General features: G+C 45.1%; 1 protein-coding gene across 1 annotated transcript in view; it reads right to left on the bottom strand.

Moving 5' to 3' along the window:
• Positions 1-24,651, bottom strand: part of Gpr156 (G protein-coupled receptor 156) — a 91,368-nt gene that overhangs the window by 28,879 nt on the left and 37,838 nt on the right. The window contains exons 4-5 of the mRNA XM_055624847.1: positions 4,716-4,845; positions 4,420-4,530 (exon numbers count right to left, since the gene is read on the bottom strand). Of these exons, the coding sequence (XP_055480822.1) occupies positions 4,420-4,530; positions 4,716-4,845 (241 nt within the window). The remainder of the gene's footprint in view (positions 1-4,419; positions 4,531-4,715; positions 4,846-24,651) is intronic.

The raw sequence follows: 24,651 nt of genomic DNA, 5'->3' as shown, positions 1-24,651 counted from the left end.
CTGGCAGAGCTTAAACTCCTAGCATCCATGTTGGAGGCTCACAAACTTGTGCAACTCCAGTTCCAGGGGATCTGACACTCTTTTCTGGCCTGCTTGAGCACTGCACACACACAGTGCACAGACATACAAGCGGGCAGGTCATAGGTATTTATATAAAATAATAATTGAAGAATAGTTTGCTCTTATCACCCCAATTTAAAATTGTACATGTTTTAAAACCAGCCCTGGAGGGGAGGAGGGGCTGGAGAGATGGCTTAAAGGTTAAGAACACTGGCTGTTCTTCCAAGGGTCCTGAGTTCAATTCCCAGCAACTGCATGGTGGCTCACAACCATCTCTAGTGAGATCTGGTGCCCTTTTCTGGCATGCATGTCTACATGAAGGCAGAAAACTGTATAAATAATAAATAAATCTAAAACAAACAAACAAACAAACAAAAAACAGTTTTACCAGACAAGAACTTTTTTTCACAGGCCATATGATATCTATACTGAGACTCTGATGGAGTCTATTTAAGTTGCTGGAATAGTCATCAGTGGCAGCACCTAAGATCTCTGAGTCTGAGGCCAACCTAATCTACAAAGCTAGTTCTAGAACAGTCAAGACTACACAAAGCTAGGTGTGGTAGCACACACCTGTAATCCCAGCACTCAGAAAAGCAGAGGCAGGCAGATCTCTGTGAGTTCAAGGCCAGCCTGGTCTACAAAGCCAGTCTAAGAGAAACCCTGTCTCAAAAAAAAAAAACGGGGAAAAAAAAAAGACTGCAGAGAAACCTTCTCAAAAAACAAACAAGTTGCTAGAGAATATGCATAAGGCAGAATGACTGTTATTCTGACATTTTGGAAGCTGAGACAGGAGAGTCACCATGAGCCTGAGGCCAGCCTAGACTACATAGGTCAGCCTGAGACTGTCTTAAAAAAAACAAAGCTGCAAACAAAAATGAAAAAATCAAGCCACTAGAACTAATAGGTGATTTAGAAGGTTGCAAGATCAGCTTCCAAACCCACCCATTTGTCTGTACCCAAGCAGAGACCAACTTTAAAAGCATAATTTACAAAACAGTAGACCATACAAAGGATAACAACTTGGGAAGATATGTCAGAGACCTATGCTGAAATAGATACAACATTGCTGAGTAGCATTAATAAAAACCCAAATAACTAGAGAAATGTCCAGGAGTCATGGGTCGAAAACTAACGTTGTTAAGGAATCAAGTCACAATCATTTGTTCTTAGATTCACACCATATCCAGTCATAATCCCAACACGGTTTTTACGCAGACTGACAAACCAATGTCAGAACTAACTTAAGAGCTGGTGAATTGGCTCAGCAGGTAAAACTGCTACCAAACCTGATGCCCTGAGCCGATCCCCAGGTCCCAAATGATGAAAGGAGAGGACCACACAAGCTGTGGCAATTGTACCCATTCTTTCTCTCTCTTTTACACACACACACACACACACACACACAAATAAAAAAAACAACCAAAAATTTCTAGAAGTAAATCCAGGAGAAAAAAATTTGTGCCATTAATTAAGCAAACATTTCTTCCTTTTTCTTTTTCTTTCTTTTCTTTTTTGAGATAGGGTTTTTCTGGGTAGCATTGGATGTTCTGGAGCTCTGTAGGCCAGACTGACCTTAAACTCACAGAGATCCACTTTCCTCTGCCTCCAGAGTGCTGGGATTAAAGGAGTACGCCACCACCGCTGGACCAAGCAAACATTTCTTAGACTTAATATCCAAAGCACAACACACAAAGCGTAAGTTAGCTCGGGAGTTGAATTACAGACGGTGCCTACAATCTGTAATCCCAGTCCTCAGGAAGCAGCGGCAGGCAGACCTCTGCAAATTTAAGACCAGCCAGGTCACGCCTACTGACTTCCAGGCAAGCCAGGGCTACATCGTGAGACCTTGCCTCAGAAACAAACAAACAAGGTTAAGTACTCACTTACCATATGAGGCAACTGTTCTACTCAGGTTTTGAGCAAAGAGAAATGGGAGCATGTACCCATGCAAAGATGTGTACATGAATGTTCACGTCATCTTTATCTGTATTAGTTCCAAACTAGAAACAACTCAAACTCCATCAGTGGGTGAACAGATCAATGTACAGGGCTGGAGAGGTGGCTCAGAGGTTAAGAGCACCGGCTGCTCTTCCAGAGGTCCTGAGTTCGAATTCCCAGCAGCCACAGGGTGTCTCACAACCATCTATAATGAGATTTGGCGCCCTCTTCTGGCCTGCAGGCACACATGCAGGCAGAATGTTGTATACATAATAAATAAATCTTAAACAGAATAAACAAGAGTAGCCACTGCATGGTTCCCAGCAGGCCTTCTTCCCGCTGAATATGTCCCCAGCAGCTATTTTTTGTTTTGTTTTTTGAGACAGGGTTTCTCTCTGTAGCCCTGAATACACTGGAACTTGCTCTGTAAACCAGGCTGGCCTCAATCTCACAGGGCCACCTGCCTCTGCCTCCAGAGTAAATGGGATTAAGAATGTGCTTGGGGAAATTTTTTTTTTTTTTTTTTTAAGATTTGTTTTAAGAAGTTGGTTAAGAGCTTGTTGGTTAAGAGCACCGGCTGCTCTTGCAGAGAATCAGGGTTTGATTCCCAGCATCCACATGGTGGCTCTCAAAACTATGAGTAACTGCAGTTCTGGGGGGGTCTGATACCCTCTTCTTACATCCTAGGTCCCAGGCACACACAGTGCACACACATACAGGCAGGCAATACACACACACATGAAATAAAATGTCTAAAATTTGTGGTTTTTTTAAAGATCTACTTTTAGCTTTAAAGTATGTGCACGTGAGCATTGTGGGCAGATGTGGCACACACCCAACACAGGTGCTGGGAACCAGCTCCGTTCACTGCTGAGCTATCTCTCCAGCCCACGATTCCAAGTATGTGAAACTCTGAAAAGTGAAAACTAATCTTTAATGTCCGAAAGCAAAACGGTGACGGAATAGAGCGGGACAGTTGAACGATGAACAGGGAAACAGACTGGGGATGTTGAGGATCTGGGGATGGTGGAGTTTGCTAGGTCACAGGTTTCAGGCGTGTACCCATGATTTAAGACATAACGTCACACTTCGGTTTTGTTGTTCTTGTTGTTTGTTTTTCTTGGGGCGAACTCAGTCGCCCACTACCACAAATTAGGCAGTTGAGTTTCCTCAAAGAGCACACGCCAAGTGTGAGGGGGTAAGTAAGCCACACGCTGGAAAAACCACCTTTCTGATCATGATGTCTACCCTGCCAAGTAAATATCATGTCACACTTTTTGTTTTTGTTTTTCAAGACAGGGTTTCTCCGTGTAGCCTTCCCTGGCTGTCCTGGAACTCACTCTGTAGATCACGCTGGCCTCGAACTCACGAAGAGCCATCTGCCCCTGCCTTCCAAGTGTTGGGATTGAAAGCATACGCCACCACACCTAGCTCATGTCACACTTTAAATGTGTCTTTCTTTCATGTCAGTTATCCCCCAAGAAACCTATTTTTGATAAGGATATTAAAAGGGATGAATTCTGTCCTTTTGGCCAACTCTCTGCATCTGTGTGTGGTTGCTCACAGCTGAACTTTCGCTGAGTACTCACCGTGATTTAATACCATGTGGTTTTTTTGTTTTGTTTTTTTTGTTTGTTTGTTTTTTTAAATAATTTATTTAATTTTATTTTATGTGCATTAGTGTGAAGGTGTCAGATCCCTTGGAATTGCCGTTAACAGACAGTTGTGAGCTGCCATGTGGGTGCTGGGAATTGAACCTGGGTCCTTTTGGAAGAGCAGAGAGCACTCTTAACCACTGAGCCATCTCTCCAGCCCCTACCATGTGGTTTTTAAAATCCCGTCGTTACCGAGAAGTAGCCGGACAGAATCCGTTATGAGGTCTGAACAGTCATATCAGGGAATTTGACAAGATGGAGGAGCATGTTTATAAATCCTGCATGTCAGAGACACGCTGGTGTAACCTGGCTGCTGATGGCTTCCACAGTCAGTTCTGCCCACAGAGTCCGTTTTCCTGCTCACTGCTTTAGCTGTGCCTTTCAGAGTGCAGAGAACTGCCGGAGTGGAAGGGACCTGAGCTCTAAGGAGAGGAGGAACTGTGCTCCTCTGCACTCACTCTTCCACTTGCAGCTCCCAGTCTGTCCCTCCCAGGCATTGGCTGGCTCACCGGTTCCCATGGTGCCCGGGGTTGGGTGTACCTAAAATCACCCATGTTCAGAGATATAGCTGCACTCACGCTCAGCCCTGTATTTCTGGGCCTTTACGAAGCCATGAAGGGGTGAAGCACTAGGGCTGAGCCAATGGGCAAGAATCTCAGGCACCCAGGAGATTTGCACTAACCTCCCCAGCTCTGAGCCACTGTGGAGCTCCCATTGCGACCCAGCATTGCGACCCAGCATTGTGCACCGGCTGCCAACTCACCACTCTCTTGTCCGGGACCCTCTGGGTGAACACTCTATACAGTCGCCAGCTCTTCCCCAGAACAGAGCCAAACACAAGCGACGTCCCAATGCACAGCATGGAGAGTCTCATCTGCAGGTGGAAGAGGTCAGGAGGGAGAGTCACTCTCGGAGCCTTCATCCATCTGCAACGTCTCGGGCCCACGGAGGACACGGGGCAGAGAGTGGGCCTCGCTGAATATGTTGGTAACACAGATACAGAACTACCAGTCACAGGAAGGGCCGTGAGCACCGAATGCTATCCAAAAGGTCACCTACCTGAATGAGAGCTTCCATGGACCTCCCCACCGCAGCATCCTGAATCCCAAAAAGATAAGCGCTGCTGTAAGTCAGACAGCTGCCCAGCAAGGTCACAATGTTCAGGTTGGGGCTGGACATCTTCACGATCCTGGGAGGAAACAGGAAGGAGTGACATAGCCACGATGCTGTGCACTGATGTCAAAAAACTTACCAAAGCAGGACTCCTTTCCCGGGATGGTCCCAGAATGAGGGGTGACCTTCCCGGCCACTTTGCTGCCCTCTGAGAAAGTTACGGTTTATTTACATTCATTTAAAATAACGACATCCTATTTCGTTTTATATTGCTTCATTTTCTTTTTTGTGGTAGGGCCTAATGTAGCCCAGGCTGGCCTTGAACTTGCTATGATGCTCTCCCTGGACCGGCGGACTCTCCTGCCTCTACCACCCCTGTGTTGGGACTGCAGGCATGCATCAACAAGTCTAACTTTTAGAAAGCGATGTACAAGTTTTATGTTTATGGGGGTTTTCCCTGCACATGTGTATGTATGTCACATGTATGCCTAGTGTCCGTGGAAGGCCAAGAAGAGCGTTGGATTCCTTTAGGAGTGGAGCTATGGATAGTTGAGAGCCGACAATGTGAGCACTGGAAACTGAGCCCTGGGCCTCTGCAAGATCAGTGAGTGTTCCTAACTGCCCCACTGAACCATCTCTCCAGCCCCACTGGCTTTTTTTTTTTTTTTTTTTTTTTTTTTTTTTTTTTTTATGGACCCTAAATCCTTGTACCTCTTACTAATCTAACTCACAGTTTTACAGGAAGGCTGACTGCTGACACACAGGTGACAATGGAGAAGAAGTAGGACTTTGTCAGTGAAGTTTAGTGCTGTTAAAGGCCAGGTCAGCGTGTGTAAACCAGTAGTAGCAGGTACCCAGGGAGACAGGGTGGGGCTTGCAGAGCTGAGCTGCAAGGGAAACTACTCTTTTGGAGAGAGGTCAGGAGTGTTCACACACACCATTTATTAGACATTCAAATTGCTTTTCTTTCCTTACGTGACTGAAAAGAGGGGAAGCAGAGATGGAAAGCAGGCGGGTCTTTCCTAGGAGCAGGGCAAAAGGAAGTTAGCGGGTAGCAGAAGGCTAGGAGGAGAATGTGGCTCCTGGGGTCTCAGGCACCAGCCGGGGTTCAGGACATGAATTAACCTAATGGGTAGGTATATAAGATTTACCCTGCCATCCCCAGGAGGTAAGCTTCCATGAGACCAGGACTCGGAGCCCTCTTCCATTTGCCTCTTTGCAAACTCCTACACATAAGCAATGGCCCTCTGAGGTTGCCCTTCCCACATCGGGCCCGCCGGGGCCTTATAGCTGCACATCTGTGTTGTATACATCGCTGATGGGCAGCTGCAGCTCTGATCTGCACCTACTCATCTGAATAGCACAGTTTGGTCTCATTTGCATGATCCAGTGTTGCATGAGTCCTGATTTGGAATTCTTCCTCGTTCTGATTCAGTGAAGAGGAGCCAAGTTTAATTTTTTTTTTTTTTTTGATGAAACAGGCATTCTCTCCAGTTCACATCTCAAGCACTCATTCAGATAAACGTGCCATGGAGCCAGACGCACATTTTTTGTTAGTTTTCTTGAGAAGTTTTACTGACGGTATCTCCAAAACAACAACAACAACAAAATGAATAGGAAATGATTAACCTGTCTTGTTTGGCTGAGTAACACCTGGGAAGCCACTTCCGTGTCAATCAGCTCTGATTGAGTAGGTAAATGACTTGTCTGAAGACCGTCTTTGCCTTGTTGGGAGGTATTCAGCCACCATGTCATTCTTTCTACCGAACTAAAGGCTGAGCTCTACGGAGCTGTAGGTTTTCATTCACCCACAAACAGGCAGGCGTTTTCACAAACCTGGGATATTTCAGTGTTTAAATACTTAATTGTAATTATGTGGCTTGCTTGTAATTATGTGAAGCGTTAAAAGTGTAGCCTGGGTGACTGGCACTCTGAAATAAGGTGGGTTTATTTCTTTTCTTTTTGGGTTATATAACAATCTCTCTCTCTCTCTCTCTCTCTCTCTCTCTCTCTTTCTCTCTCTCTCTCTCTCTCTCTTTTCTCCCTCTTCCTCTTCATTTATTGGCTGGAAATGCCAGGCAAGGATATTCTCAATTTTTTGACTGTCCAGTAAAGTCTCAGCAAATGTAAATAAAGAGCTGGAGAACTTGTTTAATCCTGCATAGTCACTCCAGTAGTTTAGTGGACTCCCATGGCCGTGACACCCTCCAGCTCTCACACTGGCCTGTGAGCTAGGGAACTTTGAGTTACTAAATTTGGAAACATGGTTCAAGGTTGGGGAGGGTAGGGGTGGGGGTGGGGGTGGGGGTGGGGCATATCCTGGCAGTCTATGGCCTTGGCCATCTATGCTAGACTAGAAGGAAACCTAACCACTGAGCTATCTTTCCAGCCCCTGTCGGTGCGTTTCAGCATACCTGAAAACACGTATAGGGGTCATTCACAGCTCTGCTGTAAAACAACAGACTCCGATTCTGAGAATCTTCCTGCGAAAGTCACTGCTCTCGGTCTGTGTTACAATGGGATTATAAATCTACGGCATGCCAAACTCCAGCTTAATTATATTGTCTGGCGTGGTGTCACAGATCTGATAGCTTTGCTGTGCCCATTTCCAATGTCTGAGTTAATCAATTCAAACTCTGCATGCCTCACACTAATTCTGGGGTGAGCATTTGTGCTTCCGCTCTGCATTGTCCTGCCCCTTCACCCCATCCAGGCCTCCTTAGAGGACCACCCAGAGAGACCAACGTAACCTTTCCACTTCCTAAGTCCTTTAATCATGATGGTGTCATTTTACTTCACCTCAGGGTCTCTGGATCCTGTGTCTCATCATTTGAAACAGTTCTGCCTCCAGGAATCTTAAACATAACCATGCTCCCCACACCTAACCCCCTCAATTGAGGTGGGGTCTCCCTGTGTATCCCTGGCTGTTCTGGAACTTGCTATGTGTTCCAGGCTGGCATTGAACTCACAGAGTTCCACGTGCCTCTGCCTGCTGGGCGCTGGGATCAAAGGTGTGTGCCTCCATGCCTGACTCTCTTAAAAAAAAAAAAAAAATGTAAACCATGGTCCATTCAAAATTTAACTCCTTGTCTCTTCTCATAAAGCTGCTCCACCACCACTACTCCAGTTCGGCACGAGAACTCTGGTCTTTCTGGTTGCTTAGATCAAAAACCTTGGAATCACTCTGAGCTCCCATATCCCATCTGCCTTGAGAGCTCATTGGTTCTATTCTTGAAATACAACCAGAACCCAGCTATTTCTTCTCTACCTCTACTGCCACCAACTGATCAAAGTCTTCCTTGCAACAGCCTAGGATTGCTGTCTCTCCTAGACCTCCCTGACTATAAGCCCCTACAGGTGATTGCCAAAGTGCTAGAGAAGTCATGGGGCGTGGATCATGAGCTGGCTTAATGTCCATGTGTTAGCCAAGGAGGGCTGTTGCTGGGTAACATAAGTGGCTTCTGGGTATCTCTCTGGACTACCCTGGAACGGCTGAGACTCCCCTGATGTTACCGCACGCAAAAGAGACCACTTACTTTGGGGGGTTCTGTGTGCTGTGGGTTTCCTCAGACTATGGGGTTTTGACCAAGCTAAGTCCTCACTGACGAGGCTTATCGTGTGGGTGGGCCTGTTGTGGGTTTTCCTCTCCGCCCAGTGCTCATAGGAGCCCGAAAATAAATAGAGATCCCTACTAGGGTGTTTGTGAAGCTCTGTACTCTCCTGGCCTCTGTTTCTAGGAAACTAGCATCCGTGGGAGTATTCATTCACATAGGCGTGTGCACAAGTAGGTTCACTTGTCTCCAATTCCAAAGGCTCCTTCCCATTGGCTGGGGAATTCTCCTAGGAACTGCTTTTGTCTAACAGACTTGCCTAACGCATCCCCCAGGTCACGTGGCCAGGAGGGCTCCCAGGGCCCAGAATGTGACAGCAGGACCTCATCTTTTGACCACACAGGTTGCTAACTCTCAGCTGGTGTTACTGACAGCCTTGAATGGCACGCATTGCTCTCCCTGGCTTCAGAGAACCTGCTAATTGTGGACCTTCTTGCTGTTTGCCGCTGGACAGGGAAGGTTAACTTCTTTTATATCCTGAAGCCTTGAGTTTGCTGGGTGGGCCTGGCCTCTTTAAGCTCACCCGATTTTTCTGTAGTTCTCAGTGCTTGTATAGCTTTATTTTAATCGGGAGAGAGGGAAGTTTCCAGCCACCGACCTGTCATTTTGGATTTAGAGATACTGAAGCTATAAAGGCCCTGGGAGGACAGGGGTACGGAATAACTAAATGGTTAGCTGTGGTTAGACATGGTGAGCCCCAGGATCCCTTCCAGCCCTACCCTTTTCAAGTCATTTTAGCCACGGCATCTTTTCCCAGCTGCTGGCTTATCAGCAAGCCAGTCACGTGCAGTTCTGCCTCACTTCCTTAGCCAGGAAGAACAGGCTGACCTGGATTCCCGAGATGTGGTGGATTTTATATAGCCCCACCAACTGATCATCTAAAGAAAAGCGTTAGCTATTAAGTACAAAAGAAAACTCACTGACCATCCTGGCATCCAGACTCTCCTTTAGCTGATGGCCTCAGTGTCCTATGCTTTGCTTAGCCTCTCATTAATAGTCATTCTGTGTCAAACACTAAGTCCTGAATATGAACCCATCAAAGTATTAAGAAAAGGAGATGGCAAAGCAAATGAAAGGGGAGTCTCTGCCCTCAGCTTACGAGGCCACGTCCTTGAGTTTTAACTTTTTCACTAGAAAGATACTTTTCTTATTCCTCTTTCAAGATAGAATAAGAATTTAGTTTAATACTGACAGTTCTTTTCTCAATGTTCAGGGCTGTTTAACACACACACACACGGGAATATATAGATTTAAAAAAAATTTAATTCTGTTTATTTATGTGTATTGGCCTTTGTGTACCATGGCATGCATATAGAGGTCAGAAGACAGCTCACAGGAGTTGATCCTCTCCTTCCACTGTGTGGGTCCTGGGGATTGAACTCAGAGAGTACTGCTTGGTGGCAAGTGCCATTACCTGCTGGGTCATCCTCACGGCCCATACAATATATGCTGTATAAATTCAGTATATGAGAATACATACAGATTTACAGTGCCCATATCTCAGAATTCCTAGCTCTCCTGGGCGATGGGCATAACTGAGTATCCATGCAAGACTGCATCCCTGCAAGCATTTTACAAGCTGAATTACGGAAATTTAGATTTCCATTTCAGAGCAAATGCCCATTACCTCATTGTACTGGCTCAAAGTGTAGTAGAGTCGTGACAGGCACATTGAAGACACACCGCTTGTGAGGAGAAGGAAAAGGCTGCAAGAGAGCTCTTAGGAAGGAAATCTGCTTCATTTAGGACTATCGTGGTCACATTCGATACTGATTTTTTTAAAAAAAGATCAATTTCCAAGTGTGTATTTCCACATCTCACACAACTGTAAAACATTTTAAGTGTGACAGACACAAAAGAAAAATCCCCTTTTCCTCAAGCTCTCCTACCCAAGGGCTCCTGGTCCACAAGGGTAGCAATTGTTCAGGCAGAGATTTCAACTTCCCTTCTCCCTCCCTCTGCAGCTGTAGGAAAGGCTACAAGTGATAAACAAACAAAGCCAGAGCAGACGCTCTGGTTCTAAGTAGGACAAAAAGCACAGCACAATTGGCCAGCAGCAGTATCCAGTCGCAGGTGCCAGCTCCCAGGTGGCTTGCAAATCCATCCTTGTCCCCTGTTCCTCTCTTTTCTGTCTTCAGTTTATTATGTCGGGAGAAGGTTTGGTGTGTCTGGGAATCTGGGAGGAATGCTGAATACACTAATGGAAGAATGGTTCTCTGTTTGGGCCAGAATCTGGGAATTCATGACCCTGTGGCTGAGTCTGGCCTAGCTTCGTTCCGACGAGCACCTGCTAGTTGGCTCTCTTAGTAGGACCTTATTACTTTATTAAATGTCTGTTAAGTGAATTCTAATCATCAGATTTAGTTGGGTGTTAGGGATTCAGGTCTTAGAAAAATGAGAAAGAAGAGAACCATGAAGGAAGACTTGCCTGCTCACCGCCGTTCTGTCCCCACCAGTTGTCCGGGGTAGGATTGGAGTCCCAGAGCCCCGAGGCTCACACCCTACCCTGGCTTCCATTTTAACATGAAGGGACTTGCATGTGGATTTCCACCAGCTGGGGGTGATGCTGGCTGACCCACAGGCTCTGTCACTTCCCCCAAACTGGTCCCGGCTTCCTGGGACCCTGCTGACACCTCCCTGATTAATGAACCCTTCCCAGCGGCCTTTCTGTCCCTGGTTGCTGACATGCTGTAATACTGTGTTAGTAGGCCACGAGTTTTCAGCTGCCTTCCCAAAGGCCCCGTTCATCTGGCAGTGTCAGCAGGGGCAGACACAGAGGACCACACGCTCCCTGAGCTGCATACAGCCTGCTGCGCTCTTTGCAGGGACTCCCCTGTCTTCAGGACCCAGCTGCTGGCTGGGACCTAGGGCCTTGGCTGGTTTCCCGCTATGCCTCCTGATTCTACTCACTGGCTGGAATCCAGTTTGAATTCGAGCTGCAGCTGGCTTTGGGGTTCTTGCTTTCTGCTGTTGTCTAGTGCCTCTAAGGCTTGGCCCCAGTGATGGCTTGGTAGTGTTGGCCCTGCACTATGACAAGCAGAATTGTTCATCCTATAATCCGATGAACAAGGAACAACTAAGTGTGTGTTTGTGTGTGTGTGTGTATATCTGTGTGTGAGTATTCATGTATGTGGCTGTGGGTACACATGTGGAGGTCAGAGGACAACCTCAAGTTGTCCACCGTCTATCTCCACCTTGTCTGAGACAGGTCTGATTGCTTTGGACAGCAAGCTGGCTGACCCACAGGTCTCTGGGGATTCTCATCTCTCCACCTTCCATCTTGCCATGAGAGCCCTAGAATTACAGCCATGAGAACTACCATGCCCAGCCTCATGTGGGTTCTGAAGATTCAAACTCAGGTCCTCAAATGTGTATAGTGAGTAGTTTAGCTATACAAATCCCAAGTTTTTATTTCATTGATTTATTTTTTGGACACTATTGTAAATGAGATTGCTTCCTTGGTTTCCTTTTCAGGTAGTCCATTGTCAATGTCTCCAGGTTTTGAGTGCCACAAGTAAAGCTACTATAAATATTTATATGCAAGTTTTCATGTAAACATATGTTTTTATTTCTTTAGGGTATTCTATGATTGAATCACACAATAAGTGTTTAATCTTCCAAAAAATTATCAAATTGTCACCCACTGGTGCATGAGATTCAGTCCTTCTGTACCTTTGCTACCATTTGGAATTGGTGTGTGTGTAAGGCATACCTTTCAGAGCAGAAGCCTTAGGGCCTGAAGAGACAGCCCACTGGTTCGGAGTACTGACTGCGCTTTCAGAGGACCCAGATTCCATTCTCAGCACCCACATGGTAGTCTGTTACTCCAGGCCTTTGAGAGTATGTGCACATGTGATATACTGAGATACAGGCAAAACACTCAGAGGTAAAATAAAATAAAATAAAATAAAATAAAATAAAATAAAATAAAATAAAATAAAATAAAATAAAATAAAATAAAATGAAATGAAAAATCTTTTCTTTAGATGAGTAGAAGTCTTGAATTCTACTCGATTTTCAGGAATAAGTCTTGTAGGGAAGCAGGTATATTTTAGTATGCCGAATTTTTATTATTAATTTTATCTGTGTATATATGTTTTCATATGAGTGTGCATGTCAAGGTGACATCAGGAAGCACTATCCTCAGTTGCTTGTCACCTTACTTTTTAGTGTGTGTGTGTGTGTGTGTGTGTGTGTGTGTGTGTAAGGGTACCCATGGAAACCAGAAGAATGTGTCATGTACTCTGGAACTGAAGTGAGAGGTGATTGTGAGCCACCCAACGTGGGTGCCGGGAACTGAAATGGGGACCTCTGGGAGACCCGTATGTACTCCTAACCTTTGAACCAGCTCTCTAGCCCCATGTCATTTGAGAGTCTCGCATTACCTGGAGCTCACAGGTTGTACTAGACTAAGTGCCTGCTGAGCTCTCGGCATCCCCCTGCCTCCCAGTGTGTGGGTTAATGTGCTTATCGCTGCATCTAACATGCGTGTGTGGCTGCTGCCAGCGAGCACCCTCCTGACCGCGCTGTCTCCCCAGCCCCTAATGTACTCAGTTCTTCTCAGTGCTGAGCTTTACGATAGATGATGAGTACAGAGGCAGGAGTTGACTCAGACTTTAGCAGAGGAGATGGGTTAGAAGAATAAGTAGACATGATTCTGCATTAAAATAAGTATTGTTCAAAGGATATAAAGATTGATAAAGGAATCGTGACTTACAGCAGTTGCTCTTAAACCCTAGAAGGACCAAAATAATGGGCCAACACACAGACTTCTGTTCCTCCAAGAAGTTTTGGATTAAGGAGATTCTAGGGTTGGGTCTGAGGTTGTATTTCAGACAAGTTCCTGGGTGATTCCACTGACTCTGGCCCTGGACCCTCATTTTAATTGACAGGAGTTTGTTATAAAGGATGGATGAGTGTTTTGGGAATGACAAATGAGAAGCGTCCTGAAACAAGGAAAGAATTGATACAGGCAGGTGGTAAGTGTATATATACGTGGCTAAAGCTTAAAGGAAATTGTATATTACAGACAAAACACAAACATTTAAATGCAAATTGGGGATGGTAGTACATGCCTCTAGTCCCTGCACTCAAGAGACAGAGGCAAACAGATCTCTATGCGTTCCAGTCCAGCCTGGTCTACTTAGTGAGACCCTATCTCAAAACCAAAAACTGAACTCCCTTAAAATACTTATCAAAGGAATTGTGTAGGTGAGTCAAAGTCTGTGTTGGGGAACCATGTTGTGTTTCTAAAGTTACACTAGCAAAAGAGCAGATGCTTATGAAGTGGGAAAGACCTGCTGGGGCCATGGCAGCTGTTCTGTGTTGGCCGGTTCTGTGTGTCTTCTTGACAGAAGCTAGAGTCATCAGAGAGGAAGGAGCCTCAGTTGAGGAAATGCCTCCATGAGACCCCGATGTAAGGCATTTTCTCAATTAGTGATCAATGGGATGGTGCCTGCCATCCCCAGGCTGGTGGTCCTAGGTTCTATAAGAAAGCAGGCAGAGCAAGTCGTATGAAGCAAGCCAGTAAGCAGCATTTCTCTATGACCTCTGCATCAGCTCCTGCCTCCAGGATCCTGCCCTCCTTGGGTTCCTGTCCTGTCTTCCTTCAGTGATAAGCAGCAGTTTGGAAGTGTAAGCCAAATAAACCCTTTCTTCCCCAACTTACTTTTTGGTCTTGGTGTTTTGTTGCAGCAATAGAGCAACAGAAATCCTAACTAAGATACAATTACATAAAAAAAAGAAATTAAGATTATATTTGTACAATGGAGCTGGATAAGTAGAGACAGATTTGAGAGACATTCCAGAGGTTAAACGGCCGAGACTTGATGACTATTTGTATACATTGGAATCTAGAAGTGGCATGGATGAATGGCACTATTAATAAACAAACTGGAAATTACATGAAGGGGAGAGCAAGGCTAGTGATTACATATGAGCCTGGTTTTAATTAATGGATCTAAACTAAGTCTGGAAATCTTTATGGCAACTGTGAAGTCAGACTGTGGGATTAGAGGAAGTCATAGCTGAGGATACTTCGGAGGAGGCATTAAAGCCAGATCAAAGGTGTAACATAAGAAGTAAATCAAGACTAGGATCCAAGGATGACATCAAAATTAAGTGGATACATGGAATTCTGGAACTCTTGAAGGCAAGTTGATAAACACACACACATACACACACACACACACACACACACACACACACTAATACATAAGGAAAACTGGATTTAAAAAAAATTGTTGTATTTTTAATTATATGCATATGTGTGTGTGTGTACATGAGTGTACTGCCTGTGGAAACCAGAAGATCGGGTTGGATCTCCTGGAACTGGAGTCACATGTAGCTGTGGAGATGTTCTGGGACATGTTGGGCCCTCTGGAAGAGCAGCAAGCACTGTTAACCACTGAGCCATCTCTCCAGGCCCTCATTCTTTTTTCTTAATTTCTCCCTTTTATAAAGACCAGTTCTAGGGGACTGGAGAGATGGCTCAGTGGTTAAGAGCATGGTCTGCTTTTCCCAAGGCCTGGGTTCAATTCCCAGCACCCAGATGGCAGCCCATAACTGTCTGTAACCCCATTTCCAAGGGATCTGACACCTTCACACTCATGCGCATAAAATAAAATTAAATAAATTATTTTAAAGAAAAAAAGAATGTTCAGAAAGGAGAATGAAGCCAGGCACAGTGCATGTGCCTATGATTATAATCTTGGGAAGCAAACGCAGGACTGTGAGTCCCAGGCCATCCTGGGCTATATAGCGAGGGCCTGTCTAAAAGCAAAAATCAGAAGAAAACAAGAAGGAAGAGAAGAAAGGGAGATGGTTGATGGTGTCAACACCCCTTTAAAAGCCACAAAGGGTGATGGCTAAGAAGTCTTAGTGACCTTGGCAAGGAATGGGACTTAAGGACCTTCCGGTGGAATCTGAGGAATGGGTTGATGAACTGCAGAGAAGCAGATGGAGGTGGCCATGAGGATCCGAGTTTAAGAGGCTTGGTTTAAGGGCGGGTAGGGGTAGAAGCTTCAGAGAGGAGGACAGCCAAGAGAAGATGCCCTTCTGAAGCCTGCATTTGTTTTGGCTGCCTACACAGGAATATGTAAAACCCAGAAAATATTTGATAATTGCTACTGGGTCCCCACAGGAGGCGGTTTATTGCAATAGTATCTGATGCCCTTCTCAATAAACTCAGGGATGTGTTGTTAGTTCGGCCCACTGTCTTTTGCAAGCTGAGCATTCCCTGTGCCCGCCTGGAGCACTGAAAGATGCCACTGCCACCCTACCTTCCGCCATTTAATAGATTCTAAAATTATTCCTTTATGTGTTCTCTTCAAAAGTAGGTCTAAGGCCGGGCACAGTGGCGCCTATGCCAACAATGCCAGCAGAGGCAGTCGGGATGCAGAGGCAGGCGGATCTCTGTGAGTTCAAGGCCAGCCTGGTCTACAAAGCCAGTCCAGGACAGCCAGGGCTACACAGAGAAACCTTGTCTTAAAAAAAACAGCCAAAAATAAAATAATTTTTTAAAAAGTCTGTCTAAATGTCACCCCTGACACCTGTTCCTATACTGACATTTTCTCATTTTCTGAGAGCCTCCTGCTCTCCTCTCCTTTTCTTGTTTTCACATTCTTTGAGAAATATCATTTTTCTCCAACAGTAACCACTGTGACCATCACATTTTCATGTGCTTAGATTTCTGTAAGTTTCTCACTTACTCATTTTCTATGCTTCCAGTAAAGTCTTTAAAAATAGTCTTCACTTGCCCTGTGACTTTCAAAACCATGTTTTGATTTTTCTTAGCAAACACTATTTTTTTTAATCTTCCTTATTGAACATCAAATGTTGAGATAAGTTTCCTGGGTTTCTGGATTTATTGTGCCATGCCACTCACATTCACTTTAATCCTCATGTGTGGTTAAAACCTCATCTAGGGTGACCTCATGAAAGCCTCTCCTAGTAAGAATCACAGCTGGAAGCAGGTGGATCTCTGTGAGTTCGAGGCCAGCCTTTTCTACAGAGCTAGTTCCAGGATAGCCAAGGTTACACATCTCAAAAGAGCCCCTGCACTAGGCCTGTCATCTCACAGGTCTGAGTGGTTCCTACTCACGGACGTTTGAGAATGGTGTCCTTTGCTAAGTGCCTTGCTAGTCTTCCTATCTTAGCCTAGGCATCGGGACAGAAAGGAAGAAAGTCACCTAGTTCAGCCTGATGCCTAGGCTAAGGTCTTCTGGTATAATGTGGGAGAGCTGGCATTAGTTACCTCTAAGATAAGAGAAAAATACGTTCTACAGAAGGGAAACTCCAGGTGACAGGGTTCCTTCCAAATGAGGACCGAGGAAAGAGGAGGAAAGAGAAGCTGAGGAAAGAGAAGAGCAGGGAGGTCTAAAGAGAGTCTGAGTAAGCGTGGCAGATTAAAATTCTAGAATACTCGAAAGATAAACTGCCATTTAAGAGTTTGGATACAAAGCCAGTGAAATGGCTCTGTGGATAAAGGTGATTGCCACTAAGCCTGATAGCCTGGATTTGATCCCTGGGACATTCATGGCGGAAGGAGAGAACCAATTCCTGAAAGCTGTCCTCAGACCAGCACACACACGTGCGCGCGCGCGCACACACACACACACACACACACACACACACACACGCACACACACGTGTACACACTCATGCTTATCATACACTTAGAAAAATAAATACATGCAATAAAAATAAAAGGGTTCTGCTATGCAAACTTAGGATATTACAGATAAAAATGCCGACCTGTGAAACATCTGATGGCCTTTAGGATGGTCAAGAGACAGTACAGGCAAATAAAGATAATTTTAATGCAGTGTTTCCATAATAGGCTCTGTCCAAAATGAGCTACCACTGATCGGTGCTTTCACGTCTCTTGCTTTGGGAGCTAGCTCTAACCATGAAGCCTGATGTTTACCTGCTTTTTCTCATCAAAGGTACCTGGTGTCACTACCAGAAGCAGAAATATCGAGTCTTGAGTAGTAGCCAGAGAATTTAAGTGAGAAGAGTTTAAATTCAGGAATCTGGGCAGACCAGTGCTGAGAACTGAAAATCAAGGCAACAGTGAGCAAAGGACTGAATACACAGGGATGTGTACAGCCAGGAGACATTCTGGGGAAGAAAAGGGCAGACCGAGTCCACGAAAGAGCAGCCCCTGAATCTGATGCAGTCAATGGGGCAGAAAACCCTCACGGTGCCCAGCGTGGAGCCCAGATAGGCTGGGGCTGGTGAGGACATCTTCCCCAGCTCTGAGACTCTGGGCAGGCGATGAACCATCAGAAAGGAAGGAACAGATTCGGACAGGTGTTGTCTGCTCCCTTTAGCCTTTGCCCGGGGGGGGGGCACTGGCCTGATTTGGTGGCTACTGGGATACAGCCTCTACCCACAGAACACTTTGGTTACTGCTGACACATTGGAATGAAGCCAGACGAAAGCCCAGACCCAGGAAGTTACACACTGGGTTTGGGGGCCAAGTTCCAACATCCAAAGGGTTATAGCCACTTTGATGTCCATCCAGGCTGGTGTCAGTGTCCCCAAGGGTTGATCTGTAGGAGCCATAGAGACATCCACACAACAGGAGTGTCTGGGGCCCAGGAAGTGGTAGATGTGTTTTGAAGGTTGTACATGGCCCTGCCATAAAATGAAATTCAGTGCCATGTAAACCCAGACCATTCATTTTCTCGGGCCCAGAGTCAAGGTATTCCCAGGTTCTGTGGGAGGGGCAAAAGGGAATGTGGTTCATTTCGTTCCTAGGCTGGAGGCCATGCATCTCCAAAGTGAAAGTTCAGAAGGGAAAGAGTCATCCCCGTGTCCCAGAAACAGCAAGGTCAGTTGGTATTGCCGTCTGCTCTCTCTTCTATTTCTTTTAAAGGTGCAGGTTGTATATGTAAAGATACGGAAGGAAAAAAAAAAAGTTTCTAGAAGTCAGTACTCACAGATAAATGACTGCAATTTGCTAGTTCTTTTGTGCCGAGGCATGTTTTCCAACAAACAAAACACACTAATAAATCTATCAAGGATGAGAAAGGCGGTGGGGGACAGCTGCAGCTGTGGACATCCAGGAGTGACAAAGATTAATTCCTACATCTGCTCAGTCAGATGGAAACAAAGGTCACTGTGCATAGATTAGCACAGCGGTCACCACCCCTCCCCCCACAGACAGACACTCACACACAGATGAAGACATACACCCAGACACACTCACTCACACACACACACAGAGAGAGAGAGAAAAACACAGGGAGGAAGAGAGAGAGAGAAGAGAGAGAGAGAGAGAGAGAGAGGAGAGAGAGGAGAGAGTCATGTGATATTGCCATTGACAGCTGAAAAATTCAGTTTGAAAACTATCTGGTGAGTTACAGAGATAAAAGCAAGCTCCTAGCCTCATGGGAAGCAGAGATGACACAGGGAGGGGTCCAGTGTGGATTAAAGTCAGATTATTTTCAAATCCAGTTAGTACCCCAAACTGAGTAAAATTTGGATATTCTGTTACATCTACAAAAGCAAAGGGGACAGGAAATTTATGACTAAATCTCATAGGGTCATTTGATTTTGGTTGGTGTGTTTGTTTGGTTTTGGTTTTTCAAGACAGGGTTTCACTGTGCAGCCTTGGCTGTCCTGGACTAAATTTTGTAGACCAGGCTGGTCTCGAACTCACAGTGATGCACCTGCCTCTGCCTCCCTGAGGGCTGGGATGACAGGCGTGTGCCAACCGAGCCCGGCTTTGATAGGCCAAGTTGTTCAGAGGAGAAAAGGCAGCTGAATACCGGTGAATAGCTGTCGTATCATTCTGCACTGCCGTGACAAAATGCCAAGATTTGATGAATTATGCAACAGGATTTGATGTTTGTTTGTTTGTTTTTTTTTTCCATACTCCAGGAGGCTAGAAGGGCCACGGCTTGACCAAAGCTGTTTGGTAGTGCAGCATCCCTCACTGGTCTGCAGAGGACAGCTGCCGACAGCTGCCTGCCTTGTCTGCCGAACCTCCCGCCCTGTCAGGTGCTTCTGCCGTCTGCGCTCTCAAGACACCAGCCCTGAGGGGTTAGTGCTGTGACCTAATTTGACCTCATTTAACTTTAAAACTCTGTCTCCTAGTAGGGTCACGTTAGGACTTTGGGCTTCCACACTTCCACATAAGAATTCGGGGGGAGCACAGTGCTCATGACATCTAGAATTACTTAATAGTGTGTTTGGACTTTGACTCTGTCGTCATATGGCACAGTCCCCTGAAAGTGTAGCTACTTCCTGTCCATAACCACGCATAACGGACAGTTTGCCTTGAAGAAGTAACCATATCAGGCAAGAAAAGCTTTTTTTTTTCTCCCGAGACAGGGGTTCTCTGTGTAGCCTGGCTGTCCTGGGAACTCTGTAGTCCAGGCTGGCCTTAAACTCAGAATCTGCCTGCCGCTTCCTCCCAAGGGCTGGGATTAAAAGCGTGTGCCATCACCACCCAGCCACGAAAGCTACCTTTTAAATGTAGAGTTTAGTGAATTACCATGAAGCAGATATCCAGGGGATCATAGCCCAAGTCCCAAATGAGACCGTTGCAGCCACGTCATAATTGATACCTTTCCCCCTCTCTAAAGGCAAGACACTACGCTGCCGTTTAGCACCATCATTTGGTTAGTTCTGACTTTGAACTTCTTTTGTGGAGGGGAATCATACAGTGCACGACACTTTGTGGCTGGCTTTTAAAACTGACACCTGGGTTCGTGATTTCTACTTTGGAGCTATTGTAAGTAATGCCATGGGCATGTTTTGTTTTCTGAGACAAGAGTTTCTCTGTGTCCCGGAACTCACTCTGTAGACCAGGCTGGCCTCGATCTCACAGAAATCCGCCTGCCTCTGCCTCCCAAGCGCCGGGATTAAAGGCGTGCGCCGCCACCACCCCGAATCATTTATAATGTTTTGCTGTGGGACCTTGGAGTTTAATTGCTGTCCTTTCGGCATTCTGGGAGATACTCAAATGACACCCATAGCAGCTGGATACGTTCCCACCCATAGGATGTGAGTGCTATGAGTCCTCCACAGCCTCACGAACACTGGTTAGGTGTATGATTCCAGCCCTCCCAGTGGGTGTGGTCTGCCTTCCTCTTCCCACTTCATGACATGCCTGCTGAGTTTTTTGCATATCTTTTCAGAGATACATCTTCTTAGATTCCTGGGACCACTTTATACTGTTTTCCAAGATGGCTCTGCCCGTTATTCACTCTCCATCACGAGAGTGAGATTACGCCCTACAGGAGTCTGCTGACACACAGCACAGTGGGCGGAGCCGGTTTTTGTCTTTGGTTATTGGTTAGCATTCTTCAAATGTCCACCTAGAGATCCTTTATCTGATATGTGATTTTAAAACACTTAGTTTTTAATAACTTGTTTTTATCTTATGTGCATTGGCGTTTTGCTTGCATGTCTGTCTGTCTGTGTGAGGATGTCAGATGCCCTGGAACTGGAGTCACAGACAGCTGTGAGCTGCTGTGTGGGTGCTGAGAATTGAACCTGGGTCCTCCAGAAGAGCAGCCAGTGCTCTTAACCAGTGAGCCACCTCTCCAGCTTTTTAAAAGACTTCCTTTTTCCATAAGCTCATCTCACTTTCTTCAGGATGTTCTGGAGCACAGGACAGAAGATTACATGTTCTAGTACATGTATGTGCAGGGGGCAGGGGGTGGGGGGGAGGTGAGTGCAGGTGCCTGACATCAGAGACATCAGATGCCCTGAAGATGAAGCTGCAGGCAACTGTGAGTCAGCTGATCAGGGTGCTCAGAACTGGACTCTGGTCCTTTGCAAGAGAAGTCGATTCTCTCCACCACTCAGCTGTCTCTCCATCCCCTGTGGCACAGCAGTTTTAACTTTGGTGGTCTTGAACTTGTTTTTCTTTTATTGTGGATTCTTTTGTCGCCAAGACTCTTGACATGGAGTCTTTTGATACACAAGTTCTTGGTTTTCGCACTTATTTGGTGTGTGTGTGTGTGTGTGCGTGTGCATAAACCATGCCACAGGTTGGTGGTCAACTGGCAGAAGTTGGTTTTCTCCTCCCACCTTGTGGGTTCTGGAGATCAATTTCAAGCTGTCAGGCTTGCCAGCACCTGTATCTGTTGAGGCTTCTTGCTGGCCCAAGTTCTCCTTCTTTTTTAAAATCAGTGGTATATAAATAAGTCTTACATAGTTCACTTCATATTTACAGTGGGGCTAACCATTATAGCCTTCAATACCCATAATATAGGCATAAGTAAGAATATTTTTCCAGAAAAATGATATTTAAGAATTTTTCTTTTGGCTGGAGAGATGGCTCAGAGGTTAAGAGCACTGTCTGCTCTTCCAAAGGTTCATGAGTTCAATTCCCAGCAACCACATGGTGGCTCATAACCATCTATAATGAGATCTGGTGCCCTCTTCTGGCATGCAGACACACATGCAGACAGAACACTGTATAAATATTGTTTCTTATGATAAACTGACATATATCATTTTTGGAGGTTTTCATCTTGTGAAAAAAAAAAAAAAAACAACAACAACCCACAATGAAACCTTTAAAAACACATTGAAGAAAAATGCACATTATCATGCATGAAGGTGGTGCAAGCCTATAATGTCAGCACTCTAGAGGCTGAAGCAGGAAGAGTGCCGTGAATTTGAGGCCATATTGGGCTATACAATAAGAACCAGGCTAGCTAGGGCCACATAGCAAGACTCTACCTCAAAACCAAACACAAATCCAAAACAAAACAGAAGAAATAAAGATAGATTCATACGGATAAATATACAATTCAAAAAATTCACGCCAAACACACCCCTGCATCCAGCATGGGCTTAGGAAAGGGAGCCTACTTTTCCTTGAGAAGCCTGCCCCTTGCTCGGCTGGCCACCACGCCGCCTGCCTGTCCCCTGCCTCCTGACCTAGGGTCTGTCCTGACTTCTGGTAGGCGAGCTTGTCTGTGCTTGCTGTAAGCAGAGCCATGCAGGGCATAATCTTCGTGTCTGTCATTCTTTTGATCGATAACATTTTTCTGAGGGTCACCCACACTGCGGCAGGTAATTGTAGAGCATCGTCATTGTTGTATAGCATTGCGCCATGGGATGTATTTGAAGGTGTTAAAGTGCTGATGGACATTGGAACCGCTTCCAGTTTCTTCACAGCTCTTCTGAGATGTGAACGTGAGCTTTTTCTACCCAAACCGACACTGAGGTGGGGTTCCCAGTGCCACACTTTTGAGAGAGAACGGTGTGTCAGAGGGTGATTTGGGTAATTTAAGCACAAACATAGAAGGGATTATTGCCCACCTCATGGTGATAGGTTTGATTTTTGTGAGACCAGGTAGGTTAACGCGAAAGCCAGCTGTTATAAATCAAGAAGACCCCCACATATCTGGCCTCTTTTGTGCATTTGTAGTTTGTCGTCTAGTGATATGCTGGGGACCCCTTTCCCATTCTGTTTGGATTTTCCAGCTACCAGAATTACGCACCAAAGAAAGCTCCTTTCTTTATACATAACCCAGCCTTAGACATTCTGTTAAAGCAATGCAAAACAGTCTGAAATGGGTTTGTTATAAATAGTAGTGCCAGGGATATTCTAGTGAATGCATTTTTGGGAGCTGTATGTGCAGTTTTGCACATATATTTCAGATTTAAGACACGCGGGGTGTGAATATGTTCAAGGTTTATAGATCTTGCTAAACAGTTTCGCAAAGTGAATGCGTCTGTGCATACACTCAGACACCACATGGCAAAAGTCTGCATCCGCAGCAGTGGTCTCCAGAGCCTACTATGCTGCTCTACCATGCTGCCCAGGGCTGTGTAGTGCGTTATGACATCACACAATGCCCGGAATCAGGACGCATCTGGGACCTCTCTCCACTTAAGCATCTGTACTTCCAGAACAAGGCATCAGAATTCCTGTTGCTCTTCGCCTTCTCCAAACTTAACTTTGTCCATCTTTTTACTACAAGGTATTAAGTAAACATGTCAGGCTATCCACTGTGGTTTCAGTTTCTATGTCTCTGATTGACCATCATTCACTTAGTGGTTAGCTAAATGTGTTTGTTTGTAAGGTGTCACCTTACATCTTTTCTCCATTAAGAAAATTCCTTCAAGTTTACATTCTCACCAGCAGTGGAGGAGGGTTCCTCTTTCTCCACAACCTCTCCAGCATGTATTGTCTCTTGAGTTTTTGATCTTAGCCATTCTGATGGGTGTAAGGTGAAATCTTAGGGTCGTTTTGATTTGCATTTCCCTGATAGCTAATGAGGTTGAGCATTTCTTTAAGTGTTTCTCTGCCATTCGATATTCCTCTGCAGAGAATTCTCTGTTTAGCTCTATACCCCATTTTTTAATTGGATTACTTGTTTTTTGCTGTTTAACTTCTTTAGTTCTTTATATATACTGGATATTAGCCCTCTGTCAGATATAGGGTTGGTGAAGATATTTTCCCAATCTGTAGGCTGTTGTTTTTTGTTCTGAGGACAGTGTCCTTTGCTTTACAGAAGCTTTTCAGTTTCATGAGGTCCCATTTATTGATTGTTGCTCTTAGAGCCTGTGCTGTTGGTGTTCTGTTCAGGAAGTTGTTTCCTGTGCCAATGAGTTCAAGGGTATTCCCCACTTTTTCTTCTAAGCGGTGTTTAGTGTGTCTGGTTTTATGTTGAGGTCTTTGGTCCACTTGGACTTTAGTTTTGTGCAGGGTGATAAGTATGGATCTATTTGCATTTTTCTACATGTAGACTTCCAGTTAGACCAGCACCATTTGTTAAAGATGCTGTCTTTTTTCCATTGAATGGATTTGGTATCTTTGTCAAAAATCAGGTGTCCATAAATGTGTGGATTTATGTCAGGGTCTTCTATTCGATTCCATTGATCCACCAGTCTGTTTCTATGCCAGTACCATGCAGTTTTTAGTATTGTTGCTCTATAGTACAGCTTGAGATCAGGGATGGAGATACCTCCTGAAGATCTTTTACTGTAGAGAATTGTTTTAGCAATTCTGAGTTTCTTGTTGTTCCATATGAAGGTGAGAATTTTTCTTTCAAGGTCTGTAAAGAATTGTGTTGGTAATTTAATGGGAATTGCATTGAATCTGTAGATTGCTTTTGGTAAGATGGCCATTTTTACTATATTAATCCTGCCAAGCCATGAACATGGGAGATCTTTCCATCTTCTGATAAAAAAAAAAAAAAAATTCCTTCATCTTCTTATGTTTCATTTTGTCATGATATCTTACAAGCCTGTTTTTTTTTTTTTTTTTTTTTTTTTTTTTTTTTTTTTTTTTTTTT

Source organism: Psammomys obesus, unplaced genomic scaffold (assembly GCF_907164565.1).
Source record: "Psammomys obesus unplaced genomic scaffold, mPsaObe1.curated_primary_1811, whole genome shotgun sequence".
NCBI classification, from domain to species: domain Eukaryota; kingdom Metazoa; phylum Chordata; class Mammalia; order Rodentia; family Muridae; genus Psammomys; species Psammomys obesus.
This window is presented reverse-complemented; position numbering and strand designations above follow the sequence as displayed.